The 26,103-nt window shown below is 40.7% G+C and overlaps 1 protein-coding gene across 1 annotated transcript in view; it reads right to left on the reverse strand.

Annotated features, from left to right (window-relative positions):
* Moxd1 (monooxygenase DBH like 1) overlaps positions 1–26,103 on the reverse strand; it is an 82,978-nt gene that overhangs the window by 12,006 nt on the left and 44,869 nt on the right. Inside the window, exons 5-10 of the mRNA XM_076928031.1 lie at positions 14,422–14,601; positions 14,032–14,134; positions 11,822–11,988; positions 10,644–10,835; positions 8,499–8,558; positions 5,653–5,795 (exon numbers count right to left, since the gene is read on the reverse strand). Of these exons, the coding sequence (XP_076784146.1) occupies positions 5,653–5,795; positions 8,499–8,558; positions 10,644–10,835; positions 11,822–11,988; positions 14,032–14,134; positions 14,422–14,601 (845 nt within the window). The remainder of the gene's footprint in view (positions 1–5,652; positions 5,796–8,498; positions 8,559–10,643; positions 10,836–11,821; positions 11,989–14,031; positions 14,135–14,421; positions 14,602–26,103) is intronic.

Raw genomic sequence — 26,103 nt, forward strand, 5'->3', positions numbered from 1 at the left:
TTATCTGTATTAACATTCAGGTGATGTTCGAATTGTTTATTTGGGACAAGATTTGAGCTGATTGCTCCTGCCTTCTTTTGAAATTCATGCTCTGCCCTGTCTTGGCTTGTTATAAGAAGCTTGTGTGAGCTCAAGCCTGTAAACGCCTATAGTTGCTTCTTGATTCCAGAACTGATAATTTAGGGAATTTTTGGTCACAGCCTTTCCGAATTTCCGTTCACAGCTTCTTCACCCTATCTGGTCACAGCCTCCCCTCATTTCCGGCCACAGCCTCCCCTCATTTCTGGCCACAGCCTCCCTTCATTTCTGGTCACAGTCTCCTTGTCCATACATATGTAAAGTTGGTGTGTGGAACCACAGACAGTGCAGGTTTATCATCTATCTCATCTATCTCATCTCATCTCATCTCATCTCATCTCATCTCATCTCATCTCATCTCATCTCATCTTTGAGAGTGCTTCGCTTTGCCAGATCTGTAGAAGGAAAAAACCAAAACCAAAAACAAACAAACAAACAAACAAAAAAACCCTCTGTATCCCCCAGATAAACACTAAAACGAGTCAAGACGTAAATGCTTCAAGTTTGCTATCAAAACCACCATCTAAGTCGCCAGATTGCTACAAAATGTTTACAAAGAACACCCTGTCTAGTCTATCAAGATATTAAAAGCACAGAGGAGAGGAGTTGGGGTGACATGTTGGAGTGTACTCTTTTTCAGCACTGGATCCTAAAGAGTTATTAGTATGTGATTTTAATCAAAGTAGAAATCACAAAGCACCTTACCCATCTCCATTCTTCTGGCTTATAATTTTGCACCTGGTTGGTTTTGCCTTCACTATTACTTATGTCTGTATGATGATGGGCTCAATTAAAAAAATATTTATTAAAATTGAAACGTCTCATTTTAGAATAGAGGTCCTCTTCTCATGGTTTTAAAAAGTAAATTTGAACATAAAACAAAATGTTATTTTTTGGGGTAGTGATACCCCATAGCTAGCCTTGTTTTGCAAAATAATTCTCCTTGTTATTCCAAGTGGTAAAAATTCATTTCCTAGGAAGATAGAAATTAGGGATACTGGCAAAGCCCATCAGGCAGTGAGAATCTATAGTGGAGCTCCAAGGTGAGCATAGAGGATGAAGCAAGAAGCATCCATTCATTTATAAATATACAACCACTTGGTTTTTACATCTTTGCTAAACACACACACACACACATACACACACTTAGGATCTTTCCTGTTTAGTGTGTAAAAAATAAAGAGGAAAAAAAATCTATTTACATCGAAAAACACTATGACACCAATATTTGGGAAGCTGGAGATGTAAGACAATGGTTCAGCACTTGCCTACCTGTGCCAGCCTTGGGGTTTGACCCCTAGCATTGCAACACACCCAGAATGTATGCATATGTAGGACATGAAAGGACAGCATGGTTTCTGGTCGAGCACCAGACCCCAGGAGCCCCCAGTTGATCCTAAGGGATGGCCTGCATTTCACCATGCTCCCAGACTCCAGGCTCCTGACATGAGGCTGAAGACCGCCATAGAGTCAATGCCCCTATTAGCCCCTCCACAAGTACAGGATATAAAGCCTCAAGACAGATTTCCATATTAATGAGATACCTAAAAGCCAGAGGGGTGTAGCCAATTAAACATTCCTTCCCAGAACCGCCTCCTTGCAAAAAGTATTTAACCTCAGGACCTCCTGAGAAGCCAGGGTATAGTTTTCATCTGTTTTTTGTCATGAAAATAAATATCTTAAGACCATGGACTGTTTCTCTTCTTTGGGACCTGCCATTGGGAACAGTGGAGAAGGTTTCTTTCTTTCTTTTTTTTTTTAATTGGATATTTTATTTACATTTCAGATGTGATACCCTTTCCCCATTTTCCCCCACACCCGAGCTGCTGCCTAATCTCTCGCAAACAACCTCTCTGACCTCTCTACGTTCTCAGTTCTCAGCCACAGAGACCATCATCCCAAGCAAGCTGCCACACAGCCAAATGAGCAACACAACCAAGCCAAGAACTCTCATCCCAATGGGACCTCAGACTGTGCTCCCCCACCCTGAGCAGAGTCCTGCAGCTTCACTCAGTCTGATGTCTGCCTGGCACTAACATGAAGTGAACACAGTTGAATTCCTGTGCCTCTGTCCCCATGACACATGGTAAGACAGACACAAGACTCACACACACTATAACCCAACAAGCATGAACACATACACACACACACACACACACAGAGGCCAAAACCTAATAATCAAAATATTTAAACAAAGCATGCCCTATTGCTTACAGGGGTTGAACATAGGTCCTCAGGCTTGGTAGCAAGTGCCTGTTCCCACCGAGCCGTCTCATTGTCCCCTATCTCAGTGTTTTTTAGAATATTTTATGTGTTGTTCTGATGTCTATTAATATATTTATCCTATGTGCTTTTGTGTAATTACATCATAGTCTTTCATTTTGAAAGGTTTAAATGTTCAGAAAGTTTTTCTGTGTGTAGACTAAGAAGGGGATATTGGACTGTGAACACTTTCATTTATGACCTACTGTATGGTATTGAGTAGTCTCTTAATCTTAGTTTCTGTTTTCTCCAACTGGGTTTATGTATAAGTAGGTTAAACTATGCCATGCATGTGAGCATATTTAATAACTATTGTCTCACTCACACAATTGTGTTGTGATTCATGTTTTGTGATCACTAGAATCTGCCTTCTGCTCTCATGGTCACAGCATGCCTTGGAAAGTAATAGAAGAAAACATGTCTATACATGATCAACAATAAAGTACTTAGCTAACAATTTCTGATCCTTGTGCTATTTGGAACATAAATTAGATTGTGCTTGTATTTTCTTTGACTATTTGCATATTATCATATGCTATCATTAAGTAGATTTGTATCCTGTCCTTAAAAACACCTCAGAAGTCTGTGCATAGTTGTCCAACTTGCATCAGTCTTTTTCATTTCTAAAAGTTTTAATTATCATAAAAATCTTCTGGTTAAGACAAATTACATCATCTCTAAATTCCCATCAGCCATCCTCATGCTTTGTGCTGATGTCCCAGAGAACATAGGTTCTTTTTTGGCATCTCCTATCCATCCTTGTTTGATGCCACCAGGCCTGTGTCCTGATGCCACTCCCTGAACTATTCTTCTTCCTCCTGCTGCTCCCTCAGATGCACTCAGTTAATTAGCCATGCAGGGGCCACTTTCATCTGAATGTAGCACCACTTCTTCTGTCAAAACTAGTGCCACTGCCTAGGCTCAAGGTGCTCTTGGCTTTCAGTGGACAATCACAGTAAATTTCTGACCCACTCTTTCCCATCTTATCCTTTTACAGTCTTTTCTTGACACCCTAGCCCAGTGGTTCTCAATCTGTCACAATCTCCTTGAAGATTGCATAGCAGATGTTTACATTGCAACCTTCAAGGAGGTTGTGACTTACAGATTGAGAACATTGCAACAGAGTATCAAAATTACTGTTATGATATAGCAACAAAATAACTTTATGATTGGGAGTCACCATGACATGAGGAACTATATTAAAGGGTCGCAGCGTTAGGAAGGATGGGAACCACTGCAGACCTAGCCAGTGGTCTTTGTTTCTATCCCATGTTGGCTTCTTTTTGTATTACTATATAATGACTCCACCTCTACACACAGTCTCTGCCCCACTTCACTCTGTCCTAGCCAAAGGCATCCTCTTGCTCAAACATGCAGGCTCATCACACACACACACACACACACACACACACACACACACACACACACACACACAAAGAGAGGCACAGAGAGACACAGAGACACACACACACAGACACATACACACAGTCACACTGTTCTCTTTTTTCTCTGCATACAATTCCTTTGACTATCTTCCTGTTGCTGGTGCTTCAGCCTGCAGGTCCCTGATCAAATATCACTTTCTGTGAAAGGTTCTGACTCTTCTGCTGGCCAGTTACTTGCTCCCTTCCTTCTCACCATTTTAATGCATCTACTACCATTTCCAATTTAATGTCCATCCATTTGTTTCTTATCCACCCCAAAACTCTAGAATATAACCTAAAGAAGAAAAGAATAGTCTTTGTATTTAATCATACTAGTTTCTTTGGTAAACAGTCACACAGTGTTTATGGAGCAGGCCTGAATCTGCCACCTTCCTAACCATGATCTTCTCACCTGCACCTGGAGGCACACAACCAGAATCCTGGCACCTGAGAGCCAGAGCTAGGAGGATCGTTCATTTGAAGCCAACCCAAGTCCTGTGGGAAGGCCCTATCTGAAGCAAGAAATCCTGCTTGCAAGGTTAACTTTTGGCTATTACCTAAGAACTTAAGTAGTTGGCAATTTCCTAAGCTGATATAAAACTTTCTCTAAACTATCAGAAGGCTCAGTGGACCTCAGTGCTATAGTCAATGAGTTTTGTGTTGAATGGTTGCTTTCGATTATCAACTCAGCAAATTGGGCATGCATTAGGCAGACAGTACTACAGGGAGCATCCCCAGTAAAAAGCCTGGGCACAGCTGCTCTACAGACTTTTTTTTAGGAGACCCTACTAAAGAGGCATCATCTCAACTGGTTGTGCATTGTGTGTGGTGACTCAGAGAGGCCTCTGCTTGTTGGGGGCTGACTTTTAGCAGAAAGCAGCTATCAGCTTTGCAGCCATCTTGAGCCATATACCCTGACATGAGACTTGGATTACAATAGCTTACAACAGCTGAGCACACTCTGATAATCTTGGTTTAGATACCTTGAGATTAAAGGTGCGTGAGATTAAAGGTGTGTGAGATTAAAGGTGTGTGACTTAAGAGTGACCTAGAGATCAGATTTAGAGACAAGACCTAAGGGCATGATTATAGGTGTGACTTAGAGGCGTGGCTTAGAAGTGAGACATATAAAAGACAGAGATCAGAGAGATCAGAGAATCAGACATTAGGGAGACACATCAGACAGAGAAGACAGAGAAGGAGACACTTGAGAGAGAACAACTTGGAGTTAGTTATTAGACATTAGGCACTTGGCACTTGGAAGAAGAAACCTGGAACTTGGAGGCACTAGGGACTAGGAACTAGGGACTAGGAACTAGGGACTAGGAACTAGGGACTAGGAACTCAAGACTTGGGACTTGGGGAGAAGAAGAGAGAATGAAGAATAAACGGGATTGAAACACACTCTGTCTGGTCTCCATTCTTCGAGTCTGCCCTCACTGTCTCTCTTGCTGAACCCCGACCCGTGGACTGGAGCAGCAGCTTGGGCCGGGATACAGGAGCCACCAAACGCGGGGCAGCCCGGGCCTCAACATTTTGCTCAGGCCGCGACATTTTTGGCCGCCCGAACGGTGGGGCTAGTGCGGGTCCCAACATCTGCTAGCTTGGCTGCTCCAAACTTTGCTTTTCCTGTGCATCATTTCCTTGTAATAACTTACCCAGGAGTTCAGCTAATGGCCGACCCCCTTAGCAACTCTTCCTAGCAACTGCTGATTGCAAGACTGTTTTATAGGACATGGCAACCAAGCTTACTCGCTTTCCTGAGTTCCAAGCAACCCATAAAAGGCAGCCCATAATACAATAATACATCCACAATACATAATACAATAGTTGTCTGAGTATAAAGATGGGAGCCACTCTCGGAAGCTCACAATCCAATGCCACTCACGTGACAGGTCTGTAGATCTCCTTCACGCCAATGAATTGCAGCTGTTCCATGATGTCCGGGATGCTGGCACACCTGGTTAGGTTGATTCTTGGGTAATAAAGAAGGTATGAGAGACACATTTCATTCCTAGTGCTTAGTCCTCCCTGAAAAAATGGAGATATATTTTATTTTTCAAAGCTCTCAGACACACAACACAAAGGTAATGGGGGTCACACAGATCCACTCAATTCTGAAATGCAGTCAGTCTTTATTATTTTCAAGTAGCAGCTTATCTTGGTTATTTCTTGTGGTACTGAGGGTCAAACCTGGGCCTCGGAGTTGCTGGACAAACCACTACTACTAAGCTCTTGACACAGCCTCTTTCTATAACATTTTAATGCTAGGTTTCACTAGGTTCCTCAGGTTGTCCTTGAACCTATAATTGTTCTACCTCTACCTCTAAATAGCTAGCATGAAAAAAGTTTACAGGACTCTTAACTTTCAAAATATATTGAAACATTAACTATTAAAATTATCTCTAACTCTTTAAAAGATCCCTTTCCTAGATAACCTATTAAAGCCCTTGAGAGTTCTGTTGATCTGATATAAACCATACCAAAGTAGAGATCTCAGAGGTTCCTGGTGATGTGTCTGTGTTAGGAAATCCCTTTGATGGAATTATTCAGGGTTGTGAGGGAGAGAGAGGGTCTTGTGGAGGAGATCAGGCTGCTTTAAATTTCTTACCCTCCTGCATCTACCTCCCATGTACTGTGGGGGTGGTTTCTTAGCTAGACTAAATGTTCTGTGATATTATCATTATGTATATCAATATCAGCAGTCATGTGCCACTGTGTCGACAGGCAACATGTAAGTGATGTTCCGCCATGTTTTAGTCAAACCTTCAACTATCTGAGGAACCTGGAGTTGCTTCAACACTTTCCGTTGTCCAGTTTTCAACTGAAAATTATTAAAGAAACAATGAACTGTGATATTTACTCAAGAAAAAGAAGTCATTAGTCACATATTGAAAGATGGTACCGATGTTAGATTTAGCGAAGGCTGTAAAAGTCAAGTAATTGAAGGCAAATATGATTAAAATGAGGGAAGACTTCAGAAGCGGCACTGGAAAGAGAAAACCCCGATAGGTGGGACACTAAGTGCTGAAAGTGAAAAATGAAGAAACTGTCCACAGGAGCACCCACGGGAACACCCACAGAATGTCCATTCCACGACAAAGTCCACGCAATGTCCATGGGAATGCCTTCAGAAAGCATTCGACAGCACACTTGCTGTGACCTAGGGAAGAATTAATGAACTTAAAAATTGATAGAAATAGTCCAAATAATAGAGGAAAAGAAAATTATTAAAAAGACACATTTAACATAATAGAGGTCAGAAGCCCCCGATGAAAGCTCAAAGCCACCTTATCAGAATGAAATACTGTTTGTCCCCAAATGGATATACAGATCTCTTCTCTACAGGCTAGAAAGGCAGGGAAAGAATCATAGAAAGTGCTTCCCTGAGAATCTGAATTAACCTCTGGGACCCACATAACAGCCAGGTAACATGGCCCACATCAATAATTGTAATACTCCTAGAGCAATATGGTATTCAGAGGTCCTGGAGTTTCCCGGAAGTTCACAGACCAGCAAAGCGTGGAGTGAGTAACATAAGAGCAGAAACAAAGGACCCTGCAGTAAGCTCTTCTGACCTCCACATGCATACCGTGATGGCAACTGCACTATCCTTACATATACGTTTAATTAATCAATCAATCAATAAAGTAGAACTCAGAAACACACATATTTTTCTTATTATGGGCAGTTGTCGGTCATGTTACCATACTTAAATAAAAAAAAAAAAAAACCCAACCAAAAAACAAACAAGCAAACAAACAAACAAATGCCTCACTTATCTGAATGCCCTGTTATGAACCCCCAACCACATTTCCAAATGTAGGATTGCACGTTTGTCACCCTTGAATTCTTTACAGTTGTGAGCAAATATTTTTAATTTAATATTCACTACAGATTTGACCATAGCTAACTTTGACCTAGGTAGGGCAGTTCCCTCCTATTCCTGGCTATGGCCTTTTTTCATCCCCCTGTGATAGGCTTAAGTTTTAAAAAGTTTTTCTCTGCCTCTTTTGGAAAAATCATATCTTCTTCCTTCAACCTCTTAAATGGAATGGCGGGATATATTCTCTGATTTAATTCAATTTTGTATTCTTTATCTAAACCCAAACCAGTTATAACAGCAGATTTATACATAAAGCAGGATGCAGTCTGTCAATATTTTGCCAAAGGTGTACATTGTCCTGGCTCATGCCTTAGTACATATAGCTTTAGATCTAAGATTGTATTCTCTTTATTAAAAAAAGCTGGTGGGAGATCACCTCTACTTTTGTTCCTAGAAGAGACTGAGCAAGGCACAGAATATCTATTTCTTGAAAGCTTGGCAGAAGTCCCCAATAAATCTGTGGGGACCACATTTCTCTCTGGGTCAGAAGCTCTGACTTCATGTACTTCATTCTTCTTTTTGAAGTCCAGATTTATTTAAGTAAATATCCAAGTACACCCAAGTGATATAGAGATGAGTTAATGCTTATCTGATAGGGACAAAGTAAAAGATAAAGAAGGGACACTTCCCCAAAGCACCAATAAATTACACTGTGGTTATTACCGAGGTTTTGAAGTCTGCTGAAGCACTAACAAAGCTCACACTTCACGTTATGATGCTTCATGCTGAAGTGCTTCAGAGTTTTGTTACAACATAGGAATGGACTTGGTTTTTTATTTTACTTCTTTTACAATGAAAGGTTATTTCTTCCTTTCTTCAAATGAACTCTAAGACTAACATTTTCTTACCCACGTCATCACAGCTCGGTCCTTGGTGTTATACCGGCATTCAGTGATCAGGTTATCACCCTGGAATAAAAGCAAGAGCCTTCAGGTTAGGATTTTAGACCGCTTTGCTTGTCTAATTTATCCTTAGTCCAACAGTGTATATTTACTGCCTGAGGGAGAGCTTCAAACAGCTTGACTCAGAAGACTTTGATCTGCTTAACTCCAGTTTGTTAGGACACTCGGAAAGCAAATAAACAAGACAGCTCTCCAAGTTCGGAGCAGACTCTGCAGTGTTCTAGATGAACATTTAGATAAGGAACTAAAAAATCTGGATACAATTTGTGTATCTAAGCACAGTGAGAAAAGTAACACTTACTTTGCACAGCTGTTATGGGGACATCTGATGCCATAATTAGTCTTTAGACTTTAGTAGAGATAATTATTTAGTGAAATATTAGTCACAATCCTACTGTGCTTACTTATGTATCCAGCATCATCCTTCAAACGCTGTAGTTACATCCCTATTTCCTTAGACATTAATATTAATTTATTGGTTTAGTGCTTTCCAATTTTTTGAGCATTACAACACACATTAAAAATGATGATCTTTTATATATATACATATATATAATATATTATATATATCTATATCTTTCCACCATGTAGATAAGATAAGATATTACTGCTGGTGTCATTTCACTTTTGAGAGCAGATTTAAAGGGCCAGTGAGAAGATGGTTCAGTGGATTAAAGCTCTTGCTATCAAGTGAGTCTGATTCCTAGGGCCTACATGATATAAGGGGAGAAAGAAGCACTGTCCAAGTACATGGGCCAGAGATGGGAATCTCTGGCACCAGTCCCTAGGCTTTCCTCATTGCACCTGAAGTGTCTCAGCTTGCACAACCCTGAGCACAGCATACACATACATCACAGTTAGGAAGCAATGGGCTAGGACAGCCAGCCATGAGACCAACACAAGGAGAAAAAGGAGAGTGTAGATGGACTCCTAGCAAAGCATTCCTTCTTAAAACATCTTATGCTCCTCAAGGTGTACAACAAGCTAAAAAAAGGAACTGTGAGTCTGAGCTATGGGTAAAGTATGATCATTAAAACGCAAATAGGTCCGTCTTCTTTCCACTAGTTACTTCTGTTTTTTTCTACTGTTTGTAGTTTTCTACTTCTTCCTGACAGCTCACGCTTTCTAAAAACTCTACTGCAAGCCTTGTTCAACTGCAAGTCTCAAAGCTTGTGTGCCATGGCCATCTAACAAATTGTGTGAATTTCTAACGTTCAACAGTCTATTTAAGGATAGAAAACTGCATGGCTACTGAACCTGATGGGCATAGAATGGAGACAAAGCATTATAAAATAAAAAATAAATAAATAAATAAATAATGAAAACTTTCACTATGGTAAAACATACAATTCTCTTCTTCCACCCTAACCCCAAGTATTGGTACACAAGTTGGCTTACAACACCAAGAATAATGCACACGCGCGCGCACACACACACACACACACACACACACACACACACGCATATCCATATGCTGGTGGTGACTGACTCTCACATCTTTGTCCCCCAACATGCAGGTCATAGGGATTCAAAACTATGTCCAGTTTCTACAAGGCTGCTGAGGATTTGAACACAAGCCCTCATGTTTACAGAGCAAGCACTCTTACCCACTGAGCCATTTCTCCACCTTTGCTCTTCTGGAAGAATTATTCAAGGTTCACTGTTCACTCAAAGGAAACTAATAAAATGTGTCCCCTCTTCAAGATGACATATCCTAATGGGCAACTCTGCCATTATCATAATTGCAACCTAAAGGCTCATGTGCCAGTGATCTGAATCTGAGCTGTTCAGTTCCTTCTTTCCTTCCTTCCTTCTCTCTCTCTCTCTCTCTCTCTCTCTCTCTCTCTCTCTCTCTCTCTCCTTTCTTCTTTCTTTAATCAAGAACTTGCATTGCCCCCAGGGAATGGTAAGAAAAGCAAGTTTCTAGTTTGGGAAGCAGATCAAACACATTCCTGACTCTGATGTAAGCAACACCCACAGTGGGTGGCTTTAAGACTATGAGCAGAACAATTCTCTTGGCTAGCAGGAGCCCTACTGCATCTTGGAAGCTAAACCTCTTGACAGTCTCTGGAGAATAACGCGCATGCATACTGGTAAGATTGTTTGTTCTTCTGCCAGATACTGAAACTCCTGGAAATTGAAGTCAAAAGCATCATCATAACCCAGCAACTGCATTTCCTCTCCCTTGCGAAAATGACGCAGCCTGATGCCTTTGCCTGCCAGGTGAGCATGGAGAAGAACTGCAAACACGTGGATTCCACTTGGTTTCTCAGCTCCCAGGGCCTGAAGGACAGGAAGAAAGACCCGATTAGCTCTTGGAGGGCATGCTCAGACAATTTAGGCATACTGGAGGTACAAAGGACAAAAAGATTGAGCAATTTAAGTGAAACCCTGAGGTGCCAAACACCTTGAATTTGGATTGTTGACTTCTCTGTGATCAGAATTTGCCAGAAGAAGGAAGGGAAAGGTACCAATCCACACTGACTTAGGTTTCTCTTCCTTCCTCTGGGAGATAAAAAGTCATACAATGGTCCCAGTGGAAAGATTACAGCAGCAGGTCAATAATTGCAAAATGCAAACTCTCCAAAAGAGAACCCAATCCCACTTTCCCCTATAAAAGAAAGCATCTTTCTGAGTGGAATTAAGTGATTCACCCTGTTTCTGCTGCCGCTATGTGTTGTCATGGTAATTTGAATCCGGGTCTGAATGACTCAGCAGAACATGTTCTTTCCACTTCACCATTGTGCTGTCACAGAATCCCATATTTCATAAATAATGGGACCCATATTGAAACACTTAGATTCAAGAGAAAAATCTGTTAATGGGGGTAGTCTTGAAAAGCCTACATTTGACAGTTTCCCTTGTGCATGGCATATTTCACATTTCTTCTTATTAAAAAAAAGAAAATTATAAAGCAGAGAAAAACAGAAAAAAAAGTGAGTCGTGAAAAAGTACAGGGATAACAAGTGAAAGGGAGAAAGGAGAAAGAAGCCACACAAATGAAGAAAACTCATAAAATGCCCAAAGGAAGTAAGAAGAAAAATGGTCAAGGAAGGAAAAAATCACTTCACAGGTCATTCTGCACCCTAATTCTTCTCTTCCAGCCTTCAGCATGCTAAATGGGCAGCCAAAGGTCTTGTCCAAATGACATCAACGGCTTTCCAAGAAGCCGTCATTGAACACGTCATAAACACGTAGGGAAACTTTCACAGGTCTGAGAGCATGAGCTAATCTGGAGATGTCGGGTTGTGGACTAAGATACTACTTACCTCCTCTAGGCACTCCAGAGTACAGTGACCCTCAGAACGGAACTCAGGCATCCCTGGAGGGATTGTGTGGAAGAGGCTCACCCAGAGGCCAGCCTCAATCACCCCTGCGTCATATCTCCTTATATCTGTAGTGTGGAAAAACCTCAGCCCAGAACTGTCTATTAAGCCTGTAACAAGAGCACATAAGCAAGAGAGGATTTGAGTACTTCTAAAAGGTTTTTACATTCATTTGAAATGGATCATCTATTTTTGTTAGAAATCCCATGAAGCAAAGGAATACAAGCAGAAATGGATGGAAGACAAAAATTACCTTTGTGAACAGAAATTAGAACACAAACCCATACAATATACTATGGAGGATATGTTTGAGTTATCTATCGGACATATTTGACTGTTATCTAACACAAGGACAGAACAACAACAACAACAAAATTAAAGTCATTCATTATAAGATTGAGTATCCCTAGAAGTTTTACTTTACATTGTTTTGGGATGACTTCAAATCTTACTTATAAATCATTCAGCTACTGATACAGAAATCTACTAAAGGTTAACTCTGTACAGTTTATTATCATCCTTTTACTCCTTAACAAACTCATCAAACAGTTATTAAGAGCTGATATGTACTAGGCATTATGGGGTTAAAAGACAAATAATACATTCTTTGCTATGACATGTCACTAAAGTGAGGGAGAATATGTGACCCAGATACTATAAACCTGCAATTAATTTTAATTAATTGAAACCTTTCCCACAGGTACTTAGACCTAGATCTATGAAGAGTCTGTTTTTACAAGGAAAGTTTTATAGACTACCACCACATCCTCCCGGCTTAATTAGGTCAACAATTAAATACTCTCACACTGTCAGGTACACCCTTTTGCATCAACTGGCAGAAACATTTAACTTTTATTTTAATTGCTTTTCTTTCTGACTAGACTATAACTTTTATTTGTTTCATTTTGTTTTGTTTCTACTGAAGGTCTTACTATGTAGACCAAGATGGCCTCAAACTGGCACTCCTTTGCTCTTGGACCCCAAGTGCTGGGATTAAGGGCATTCACCATTATACATAGTTATGACTATAGCTTCCATGGATGAGAAAGTATCTTTTTCACTCATATTAATCTTTCAGCACAAAATAAGCATGTAGTTGATGTTTAATGTTTATTGAATAATTATGTAGTAAAATAATTAAGCTTGCTTTAATTGGTAATTTCACATTTAATATACTGATTTATTTCTTTGCTTTGTAAAATGGTATGAGTACATTCTGAATTTAAATTCATATCCTCATCTCCACCTCTCATCAGACAGTTTTTCACCATAGATACCTCTTGAGCACCGTTGTGCACAGCCTATCAAACAACAAATTGCCAGTAGCTTTTAGTGTGAGAGATGGTAGCTCTTTCACAAGAGTTTTTTCATAAGAAAAATGTTTGGGGCTAGAATTTACTAAGAAAAGAGTTTACTGGGGGGCTTGCTTACAGTTTCAGAGGGTTGGTCACTGACTATCATGGTGAAGAACATGGTGACAGGCAGGCATGGCACTAAAGAACAGTAACTGAGAGCTTAGATCTTGACGTAACAACCACAAAAGAACTAACTAGGAATGGCTGGTGTGGGCTTCTGAAATGTCAATGCTCCTTTCTAGTGAAACACCTTCTCCAACAAGACAACAACTCCGAATCTTTTCCTAACAATTTCACTAACTAGGGACCAAGTTGAACAAATATGAGCCCATGTGAGCCATTCTTATTCAAACACCACATCCTGTCTCAAAAAAGTGAGTTGGAAAGCAGTTGAGGAAGGTACCCAACATGGAATTACATACATACATACATACATACATACATATGTGCATGCATGCGTACACACACAGAATCTTCTAAACATCACATGTATTTGAAACTAATTTATATGACAAAAGGGCTGGCTATTTTCCTACTTCTTGATATCAAATATGAGAATGTATTCTTAGGATTTGTGACCGTAGATGCCCATTTGCACAGATGCTGCCAGTTCACTGCTACTGTGCCAGTGTAATTCTGAATAGCACCCTGTTTTGCTATTAAAAGCATCCTACTTTGGACATACAAGTTAACACTTTCTAATACAAAATTTTTCTATTTCATTCACTTCAACTATGTTACAGACAATATTTACAATGACATTTTAAAACTGATAGGTAAAACAAAGAAAGGACTTACCTTTCTTCCGTGCTGGGTTATCATAATGGACTTCTAAAAGAACATAACGAGGATCCAGTGGCATGCCAAGGGATAAGCCGACATGAGGTGGATAGGTAAAGCCCTAAATATGGAAAAAAGAAAAACGTCATGAGACAGTGAAAGTCACTAAGAGTTCTGGTACCCAAACCCAACTATTCCTTCAAGACCCTTCAGCTTTTGTAACACCATCACTTAATAAACACAGATAATACAGTCATTTAAGGGAAGAAGACTTTCCTATGAATGTGGAAATATAAACAAATCTTTATGCATTTTTGTGTAAGGGCAGTGTGATTCTACTAGAACCATAGGAATGGAGAAGCACAATCAAATAATTGTCTAAGAGTTGGTCATTGTCATTAGCCTCACCTCTCCACCAATGCCCCAGGCGGCAATCACAGTTTCGCAGGTGAGGAAGGCATCTGGCATATTTGGGTGGTAGCACTCATGGCCGAAGTCCAGAACACTGTCGTTGAAGTTGCTGCTGCATTGATAGAGCAGGATGTGATGGACCATGTTCTCATGGCCTCGCTCTATTATTGGCTCTACCTACACAGATACAAATAACAGATAGAGTGTCATAAATGAGAGCCTTCCCGAATCCCACAGTGGGCATGGAAACAGCAGCAATGACTGTCCAATCTTCAAAGGGATATCCCCTCTCTCTGCTACATAAAAGGCACTGATATCCAAACATACGCTGTCCTGAAGTTGTCGACGATGGTGATGATGATGGCAGGCGAATGGTAACAACAAAGATGAAGACAACTATTCAATCCAAGAGTTGCAGAACTTTACCAATTTTCTCTTTGCATTTAGAACTCACATCTGCTTCTCTAGTTCCTTCTGCAATGCTCCCTTGCTCTCTTCCAGGCCTTCACACTACGTTGTTATTCTTCTTCTCATTGTCCCTTCACATAGAAAAATTCATACCAAGGCTATTCACGCAAACTCTGCCTTCCTCTTTCCACACCGAAATATTATTCTTACCCTACTGGAGGTCTTAGTTGTTTTTATATATGTGGGCTGGGCATGAAATAGGGCCCAATAATATGTATTTTTATTTTAATAAAAAGGGTCACATTCTAATGACAGACTAGGGGGTCAATTTGAGAGTCAAAAAGAAAAAAACCCAACTATTGGTGATGGATGACTATGTCATTTCTTGAAATGTGAGGGGAAATCTGAAGCCAGTTAAAACAAGAAAAGTCATTTGGTACTGATAGTCCATGTGACCCTACTCTTTCCTACTGAATCTGTAAGTCTCCTTCATAGCACTTGCCTATTTCGGTCAGGAACATATGAACCCAGAATGAACTAAGCGTGTAACCATTCCAGACATCGATTCCCACATCCAGATAAAGGGGAATCTGGGCTGTGGGTATGAGCCTCGGTTACAGAGGTCATAAGGATGCTGCTGCAGTTCCCACACTCTCAGAGATCAGTGATGCTTCTGGTTTAGCAGTCGCTCCTTACATGCAGGCACGGCACTCAGAAACCCTTGCTTGCTCTCGACTTCAGATTGCAGATTTAGATGAAGCATCTTCAGCCATTTTCTCCTAGGACATTGCATCTGTTACTTCTGTGGGTTTTCTCTTTTTGGTAGGAAAATACAAGCACAGAGATGTAGTGGGTAGAGGTCTGAAGTAGGCCGCTAAGAGATTCAGCTTAGTAAATTGAGCTCTGTAGTATCCACTTGTACACTTCAGACACTCATTTATGAAAATGAGGTAGCATATGGCATTGTTTGTGCTTATCTTTAAAAGGTCACAAGCCTGGAGGCAGAAACTGTTTTTCATTTGCTTGAAAATGGTGGTGATGGTTCAAACATGATTATAAAGTTAGCCGTGATTACACAGAACTCTAATTCAGACCTTCTATCAAAATTTTGTTTTCATGTCTAGTTTGAGCTGTCCTGGGATATTATAGACTTATTTGGGTGCTTCCGTTCACCCACAAAGACAAAACAAACAAAGATCTCAACAGGCAGATGTTCAAAGCCATGTGAGGGTTTTGTTATATGCCTTGGAAGAGTTCCAAGTTTGCAATGAATTCTGCAAAACAGAACTCAGAAAGGAGCCACAGAACAAGGAAAGAGCCAGATGTTGCCAAGCCAGCTTCAGTCAAATCATAGTGAGAGGGAGCTAAGAGTCTGTGATGTTGGGTGATGGTTGAGTTTAGGGAAGTTCAAACACTACTTTAAAAATTAAGAGCAATTTTTTGTTGTCGCGAGAAATATTGAAATGAATAATTCCAGCCTCCAGATTACAGTGCATTCTTGGGATAATAATATCTATCCTTTATCCAGCAACTGCCAACCTCAATGTCATCCTTCGTTTTTGTATCCGGCCTACATACTTAATATTAATGGCAAAGCTATAGGCTAAGTGTTACTGTCTCCATCACATAAAGAGAGATTTGCAGATATTAGGCAACAGGTCACAGACACTTATGGAGAGGGGAATAAAGGTAAGAAACCGGACTGTTCTGACTCTGATGTCTCTTCTGATGGGAACGTGCTGTGGCGGGAAGATGTGTTGGAAAGCCACCAATGCTGCAAGCCGCTACCAGCAGGAGGGAGATGAAAGGCTGCAGTAGGTTTAGCTGGAGACAGCTGGGGCAAGAGAAACAGCATCACAGGTTAATGCCAGGAGGTTCTTTGGGAAACCACAAGCACACAAAGCTGCCATTGGAGAAGCCGTATCAGGCTGGAAGTCCTGTGCAGGGGATTCTTGTTCTCCTTACTACCCAAGTCCTTTGGCTCATTACTCTGTTCTTTCCTTAAAGAGAACAGAAGACAGTGTGTCTCCAGTGAACCTGCCAGAGCTTTGTAGAGAATTTGATTACAGCTCCATTTATAGGTTACAAATTGAGGGCAAAACCTAAAAGGAAAAAAAGAATGATTTTTTCGAGGAGGAAGCTCCTTATAAAGCAGACGGGAGACTTGATACAGACCTGGGTACTGACTGGAAAAGGAAATGAAGAGATGTCTGGAAGAAGCAGTGACCTTTGAAACCTAGAAGAAGTAAGAGAAAGAAGGAGAAAAGAGAAGGCAGAGATCCAGCCCTGCCCCACTGTGAGCTGGGTTAGAATGTCTTTGTGGTTTCAAGATGTCCTGCCTGCACCTATTTATCACAGCATCTTAGCGAGCTGATGTATCACCTGTTCTGAATTTTGTACCATAAATTAACAATTTTTCAGATCTGTGCATTTATATGGAGGTCATGACTGCCCCTGAAATTGTTTGGAACACAGAAAACACGAGGCTACACTTGTCCGTTGTGGTTAATACTGTCACTGTCTTTATCTTAGACTAAATCTTTGTGTATTTGGCTTTACTTTAACGTGGTAGTAAAGAGGGGAGAAGGAGCTCTCTCGCCCTATCTAACTGCAGGGCACCAGTGACTAGAATTCTTTGGAACAGTTTCTGTTTTCTCGTCCTTCCAAGATATCTGCCTAAGATGTGGTTCCTTGCTTGTTGGGACTTGAGTGGAGGAGTGGAAAGAAACTCTCCAAAACCAACATGCACTTCAATAAATCAATATGTAAAACAAAGGGAGAGGCGATGGGAGGAGTCTGGGATGAGCTGGAACTTTTGTAAGGTTCTATTGCTTGTCTTCCTGCTGTGTGAGTCCCTGGTGCTTGGCTTCATAACCCCTCCACTCCCTCCCTCCCCCCCCCCCCACCTCCAAGCAAGATAGAGTCAATTGGAAAGTCCATAAACCCTGGCAAAGGGCACTCAGAGGTTGACTGGCTCTTAAAGTAGGGCTGCCTCTGTATGATTCCGTTGGCATGCTCATGAGAAGACGGTAAGGAGAAATGTCTGACCTCACCCCTTTCTACCCTGGGTTCATCTTCATCTCTGAAGTGGATGACATGAGCCTAACAAAACATTCAACCAAACTGGGTGTGAAACGGAGTCTTCATCCCATAAGTATTCCACTCTGAGAACAGATCGGGGATGAGAACAAAGCATGCCTTGATGTGGCTGCTAAAAACCAACAAGAATGAACTTGGCATCTAAAGGAGGTTACAATGGGAGACGGAACTAGGGTAGACATGGAAAAAAATGGAAAAAAAAAAAAACAGAAGTAGAAAGAGAGAGGCGAATTCTGTGAAATCATTCCCCTTTTACTGTAGTTAAAATTCCCATGAGAATCACCATCCTAGCTGGGCGGTGGTGGCGCACGCCTTTAATCCCAGCACTTGGGAGGCAGAGGCAGGAGGATTTCTGAGTTCAAGGCCAGCCTGGTCTACAGAGTTCCAGGGAAACCCTGTCTCGAAAAACCAAAAAAGAAAAAAAAAAAGAAAGAGAATCACCATCCTAAATGTACCACAAGTGACGAGCTCTGGGATGGATACCCAGCCCATCAAGCTGCCTTTGGGTTTCTTAAACTATAAGAAATCTTCCACTGCTCTTGAAGGGCCACAGTAGGAGGTGAGCAGAGCGGATGCCACAAGTGATGTGTTTCTGATCTGGTACAGTGGGCTCCACAAAACCAGCACAGAGAAGCTCCAGACCCAGGGGAGCTTTACTTTCCAGTTTCTACATCATCCCTTCTTGCCATTCTGAGATTTAGTCAACCTTTCCACCCAAGCTGGTTCACCTTCTTCCCCCCACCCCCACCCCCTTCTGGCAATCAAAAGCTATCAAACACAAACACAGGTCACCTGTTCTAAAGTTGTGGGTTTTTTTTGTTTGTTTTTGTTTGTTTGTTTGTTTGTTTTAATCTTAGAAACATTGCCACCTAAAGTTGTTCTTACTGTTTTAATTGGATCTGGGAAAGTTATTGTCAGTTATTTCTATAAATTCCCTGTTAAGAGCTGGGGGGTGTGGTTCGGGAGAAGGGAGGGGGCAGACGAGGGAAGGGGAGGGAAGGGGCAAGAGGGAGAAAGGGAAAAAGGGAGAGAGGGAGAGAGGGAGAGAGGGAGAGAGGGAGAGAGGGAGAGAGGGAGAGAGGGAGAGAGGGAGAGAGGGAGAGAGGGAGAGAGGGAGAGAGGGAGGGAGGAGAGAGGGAGAGAGGGAGAGAGGGAGAGAGGGAGAGAGGGAGAGAGGGAGAGAGGGAGAGAGGGAGAGAGGGAGAGAGGGAGAGAGGGAGAGAGGGAGAGAGGGAGAGAGAGAGAGAGAGGGAGAGAGGGAGAGAGGGAGAAAGGGGAGGAATAAAATACTGGCTCTAGTCTCTCTACACTTTTCTCTCCTGCTCACTGACTCCTGAATTTCCACATAGGCTCTGACATCCAAGCTACTTTCCTTGATGAACATCCAAGCACCCTTATGAAAGGTAGCAAATTATAACAGTCATTTATATCTGAAGTGAATTTAAAACATTATTTCAAAAATCGAATATTGAGGACACGCTAAGAGACATCCTCAAAAGATCTTTCATGTTACTCCTCAGACAAACAATGACATCGTCTCACACTTTACATACACACACACGGAGGAAGGGCCCACTGCTTACAGAGAGCGGCCACAGTATTTATCAGTGATGATGGTCTTTTGAGGGGTGCCGTTTGTTTTTTAAGTAAAACTTTGCTGTATTGATGATACGTGTCTTGGAGGTTTGGTGTGATATTTCAACTCATGTGCAAAACACCAGTCAAATCAAGGGGATTAGCAAGTCTTCCATCTTTATTGTTTGTGTTTGTACCCATCCGGGTCAACCTTCCAGATCTTCACTTCGGTGTCTTTATTTTGGACTTCCCACTGTCCAGAATCATAAGTAAACTTCTGTTCTTTATATATTCTAAGGTCTGAAGTATTTTTTTTTTATAGTAGCATAAGGAATCTGAGCCAGATGTTTGAACACCTGCCCTCGATGGCACTCCAGGTACCAGCCAGAGCTCCCATGTTTTGCGTACACTGGCTACCTGACCAGTAATGTTGAGCCATGTGTGGCAGCTGATCAGATAAAGATTTTTCTCCAACAGTTATGGCCTTCTCTCCTTTACCAGATGCCCAATGCCCTCCCAGTTCTGTTAACACAGTGTGTCAGGCATGAGACCCCAGTTTCTTCTTACACATGTTATTCATACCACCATCGTCCATTTCCATCATCTGCCCATCCCATCCTTCCGTCTCCTTTATCAAACCTTACGTATTAACAGCTTACTCATGTTTGAGAACCATTTTGTTTCTTGGGATGCCTCCTCTGATTCTGGCTCATGCGTGTCTTGTTTCTCTGTGTTTTCCTCAGGATGAAGTACTGTTCACAGCCTGATGCCAAGTCTGGGTTTTGGATCCTAAGTCTGCCATTTATGAGCTCTGTGACCTGATGCCACTTTCTTTACCTTGGTCAAAGTCAGTTTTCTTATTAATGAGTGGAAATTCAAATCAAATTTTAGTCTATTATAAAAACCAAAGGATAGGCTCGTGTAGAGCAGAACTTACAGTAAACACTAATGACGTGCTACTAAGTTCAGCCCAGCTTAGGGATATTTTTTACATTCTTCATTGAATGCAATTATTTTACCTGTGTTTTCCCCAACTTTGAGGAGCAACTCATCGTTTATCTCATGCTGCTAATTCATTACATGGAGCAAAGGTGTCGAGAACCTTAGAGATGGGGGTGGAGGGAGTGCATGAATGTGCATGTCTGCGTGTATGTGTGTGTGTTTGTGTGTTTAGTGCATGCACATGTAAGACAGTTAATAAAATATACATAAAGACAAACTCCTTGCAGACACATCTATACACATCTACATTAATAAGTATGTACAACACACAGAGAGACACACACATACACAAGGCCACACTATATACTCTCTGACACGGCTGTGCTGGTGTCCATTTAAATAGGCGCTGTCTTTGAAAGACAGATTTATGTTTGGTACATTTCAAATTCTGACAATTTATAGAACCAAGTGTGCATACAGTTCATATATATCTTTCATGCGATGGAAAAAAATGGTTTAGAAAATATTTAAACAGGTTTATTTTTAATCAATGTATGGTCTTCAGTGAAGCCATTGAGTCAAAGAGATGAATATAGCTGAATTTATGGCAGGTCTGCTCAGGATGTATAGACAGACATGGATGAATTTGCTATATGGGACATGAGCCCAGCAGAAACAGGGGACCTTTTACATACGTACATATCAGAAAGTGACAGAGAAGACAGCTATGGAATGAGATGCACTTGTGGCCCCACGTGTCCCATGTATACCCCTCCCCCACCCCAGAGAAGAAAACTAAATGCAACAAAAGAAAGAGTTGGAAGCAGCAGTGTGTGTGTGTGTGTGTGTGTGTGTGTGTGTGTGTGTGTGTGAATTTTTAGAAAAATAAAGCTTGGACATTAGAATTCAGGGCATTTTGCTATTCACTTTAACAACTCTATATGCTTGATTTGTTTTGCTGTGAAGAAAATATTAATTAACAGTACATATTAAACATTCTGATTTTATCACTAAATGGCCTATGAGAAGTTATTTACCATTATGGCCTCCACTTCCCATCATGTGAGGTGATCATGAGGACATGTTGCCTTAGAAACCCCCCACATCAGAGAGCACCAACCCAATATCTATGCTCACATTTCTCTCCATAACTTTTGATTTCTTTGAAAAATTAAACTATATTTCTTATGGGCCATCATAGTTAATTAGCAGAAGTTTGCACAAAACTTCAAAGTATTTACTTCTATCAAGCAACTCTCTCAGTGCTGATTTACAGCTGGATCCAAGCAAGTTCTGACTCGCTAGGGCCCAGGAGAAACACTGCAGGAAATAATATGCATTGTGTTTCTCACAAACTTAGAAGAAAAGATTTCAAACGTTTTCAGCATAAAGAGAATAACAGTGTTTAAGAAGGCAGCCATGTATGTATTAACTTAAATGTATTATTCAAAAATGTATATACTTGAGTCATTATAGAATGTTCATATATGCACCCTATGTTTTATATATCAGGTAAAGTATCTAATTTAAAACATTACGGGTATTTATTTTCCAAATACTGAGTTAATACAACACAATTAATTTCCTCTTTTAATTTGTTTTTAAATTTTATATTTAGAATATTAACTATGGTAAGTTTTGTCAAACACTGTATATATTCCATTTGAAAACCCAACTATGCCCCCTGAGGCTTTCATCTCTTAAATTAGCCAACATGGCTTTATTACTTAAAGCTGCTGCAAAGCCTTCACAGCCCAAATGTGTGGATTCCTTGACAGTTTCATCCCCTGTGGGAGGATTCTGTGTTGAGTGTTTCCTACTTTCTGAGTTGTAGTTCCATTCAGCATCTCCTTGGAAGATCTGCCTGCTGGGCTCATCTTGGTTTGTCTTTGTTATGTGTTTCATTTATTATTTTTTTTAAATGTATGATTTCAGGGTCTTAATGCCAACATGACAGGACAGAACTTAATTACCAACAGATGGCTCTCAGACTAAAATGTCCCAGCCCCAAATTAGAAATGGAAAAGTTTTTCATTTAATCCAATATGACTTAAAAAGAAAAACAAGTTGAACAATTAAATACTTCATGTTTTAACTCTTACCTCCCTTGGAGGAAAATATAGACACTCTTTCATCTTCAAACTTCAACTACCTATATTAAATATAATTTATCATAATAATTTGGTAATTTTAAATAAAGCATACTATTTTACCATTTATTCGTCATAATTTAAAGGGTTATTTACTAGAGGAACTCAATAAATGTGGTGTCTTCTGAGAGCAAGGAAATAAGACAATAGGAGTTTTTATTTCTCCAGACATAATCTAAAGATGAGGTCTAATTGCACATTATACAGATTAGCAGTATGCTTCCTGGGAAAGTCTGTTCCTGACTCTATCTAAAAGCCTAGGACTCATTACTCTCTTAAAGGTCTGCAAAGTAAATTCTCTTTTATCAGTCACAAAAGCAGGAGATACTGATGTTGTTTTTCTCTAAGATTCCAAATAAACTGGATTTGGACCTGATAACCATCTGGCTTGTGCAATGACCGTCTGCTTTCCTGACTTTTGGTTTCAGCTGTGCATCAGAGCTCATCAGCCCTGCCTTCCAGTTAAACACACTCCTCAGATATAAAGTTCATTTATCCTAGAGAGAAAACAGATGTGTTGAACATTGTTACAATTCACCAGGTCTTCCTCCACTTAGTCTAGATTCGAGTCATTGATTCTACAAAGATTTACTGAGCTCTTGGGATCTGTGTGCAGTGCTGAAGATCAACGATGACATAATAGAGCAGTCCTGGGACTTAAAATTAAAACAGAGATGCTAGATGTAAATGGTGACCATTATTTGTTCATCTGTTATGCACACACACACTACTCCATGTACATTACATATATTGCCATATTTCGTTCTATGTAATCTTTATGGGGCATTGAGTCTGGTGCTTACTATTCCTGTTTTATAGTCAAAGAAATCAAGGACCATTTAAGTAGCATTCATACAGCTTCTGAGTCCAAGCCTGATTCACACTCAGTTTAATGTCATCAGTCTCAGCTACTCTGACCTGTATGGACTGCAGGGGAACTGCAAATTGAGGACTGGGGTTAGGAAAAGAATTAGAATGAAACCCACAATTATTTTGAATTACAGCATTCTTTCAAAAGTCATTTTATTTTATGGAGTATTTCTTATTGGCAGAAAAGAGAAATACTTTTAATTAGAAAGGGATTATTGACTTTGTTATTAATTTGGGATCCATCGTTCCTACAACTGAGACATACAGTCTAGGTTCAAAGAATAAAGTGCCTGCTACCCATGCTTGAAGTTTGAGTGTGCAGTGTGCAGGTAAAAGCTGAGGGTAGTGGTATGTGTCTCTAACTCCAGCTCTGAAACTGTAAGTCAATGAAGATCCTGGCTGGCCAGCCTGTCTTCCCTCAACAGGACAAGCTCTAGGTTCCATGAAAGGCTCTCTGTCTCAAAACAGAAGGTGGAAAGCAATTGAGGAGACCGCCTGATACAGATGTCTGACCTCCACACTTGCACACGTTTACCTGCCTCCATCTGTGACTTGCATGCACGTGAACACATGCACACACACACACACACACACACACACACACACACACACACACACACGGGAAAAAGAAATACGGCGTTTTGTATTTTACAGAAGATAAATTGAAAGATTGTTGTAGTTGTGTCTTTTTCTTGTTCTCTATGTGTTTAAGTAGAAGGTAACATTTTTTTAAAGTCTTCATTCATATGACAATTATTGTAAAAACTGTGAAAGCAGTCTTGGTCATATCAGGATCTGATGGATTAAATACTGCTGTTACTGTCTGTGAGTGACTCTCCTATCTGCAGAGGTAACTAACTTCTTCTTTAGTAAGTTTGTCTATCTTCATCAATGGGCCAAAACTGTGTCCTCCCCGCAGCCTTGAGCAGGTCTGAAAGACTTTGTTTACCACAATAGACCAACTAATAGGACCTAGATGGAGTTACCCACCTTGGCTGCACGTACAGCCTGCTACAGGAACATAGAAGAATAACTGCCTGCTGAGCTTGCCTTGAGACATCTTTGGCTGTGACAAAGGATGGGTCCCCCACCTGTCTCTGGCTGAAACAAGAAGGGGTTTGGTGGGGCTTTTCCTTTAGATTGAGAGCTGAACATTAAACTTTGAGCCTTGATCAGAATACTTTGTCTTGGCTCCATGTTTCTCTTGCTCTCTGTCCCTTTTTTTTTTTTTTTATTTCCAGCCCCCCTTTCAGGTAAACCCAGCTAGTCCATGGCTGCAGGTGGCTATAGGTGGCACCACAACGAGTGACCAGAAAACAGGGGACCTGATGAGAAATGCTGTGTTAGGTGGAGCTCCATGGAAAACAGAAGACTATCCCACACTTGGTAAGCAACAAACAGCATTGATGCTAGCGATAGTTATTTTTTGGAGGCTGTGTTTGCAGGAAGTGTGTTTAAGGGGATAAGGTCTAGGCTGCATAGGTGTTGACCCGACACCAACCTCATCTAGGGGGTGACAGTGAAACATGGGACAGGAGAATTCTATACAGGCATTCATCCCACAGCCTAAGAGCTGCCTCAGGCAAGAGGAGCAGGGTTAGAAGGAATTGGGAAATGAAGAAAGCAGGGCACTGAGGAGTAACTATCACTAGCCGCCTAAAGAAAAAGTTAGATCTTGAATATGAGAGAGAGAGAAAAGGTTTCAGAAAAGCAGTTGTTCTCTTTCTGGGCTGTGTCAGCAAAAAGGAGGGAAAAGGCTATTTCAGTGCTCCCCTAGGAACAGGAGACGATCAGGAGATGTCCTGAGTCTCTCTGGCTTCTACAGGAGAAATCCTTAGTTTTTCTTTCTTTGTCTATTGTCAGTCTTTGGCATGCCAATCTGTCCAAGTGTGTCAATTGTCTGTTTTTGTTTCATTGTTTGAGTGATTACTGTCCTATGTTTCATGTTCCAAAAGAAAAAATGGTTAAAACTTCTAGGTATCCACCTGTTGGTTTATGTTAACCTTGTTTTAAAGGCAGTCTTAATGTGCACAGCAGAGACTGATAAGTTACCCTACACCTGTAGCTAGAAGTCGAGCTGAGCTGCAGAAGCCTTTCCAGGAACTGATTGTCGGCATAAGCTGCTCTTAAAGGGACCAGCAACTCTTTGGCCTCTATGATAAGGAAGCTGAGAGTTGTTTGTCCTAGAAAAATCTCTGTGACAAGGTGCTTTTCTCTTGAAATTACAGCTAGAAAAGACAAAAAAATTGTCTAGTCTAAATATATAAGATGTGTAGCCACTTCATTTTTGCTCCTGTTCTGCATGTCTTGGTTATAGATTATTGGCCTATAAGTTATTGGATATGATTAAAAAGTTGCAACTTTGGTAACAGAAAGTTGGCTTAAAACTGGAAACTCAGAGTTGAAGTCATTCAGAAACCAGATGTATAGACAGGATTCAAAAACAATGTCTCTTTAATGAGATATTAAAAGCTGCACTATCATGCATTCATATAAAAGAACTGGCAGCCAAACTTTATAACATGAAAGTAATTTACTTGGTGTTGATTTTAGAGAAAATGGATAGTTTACATTGTTAAAAATTGGTTTTATTTCCCAAAATTATGGTTATACTCTAATATTGCAAAAGAAACTT

This window comes from Arvicanthis niloticus, chromosome 30 (assembly GCF_011762505.2).
Source record: "Arvicanthis niloticus isolate mArvNil1 chromosome 30, mArvNil1.pat.X, whole genome shotgun sequence".
Classification (NCBI taxonomy): Eukaryota; Metazoa; Chordata; class Mammalia; order Rodentia; family Muridae; genus Arvicanthis; species Arvicanthis niloticus.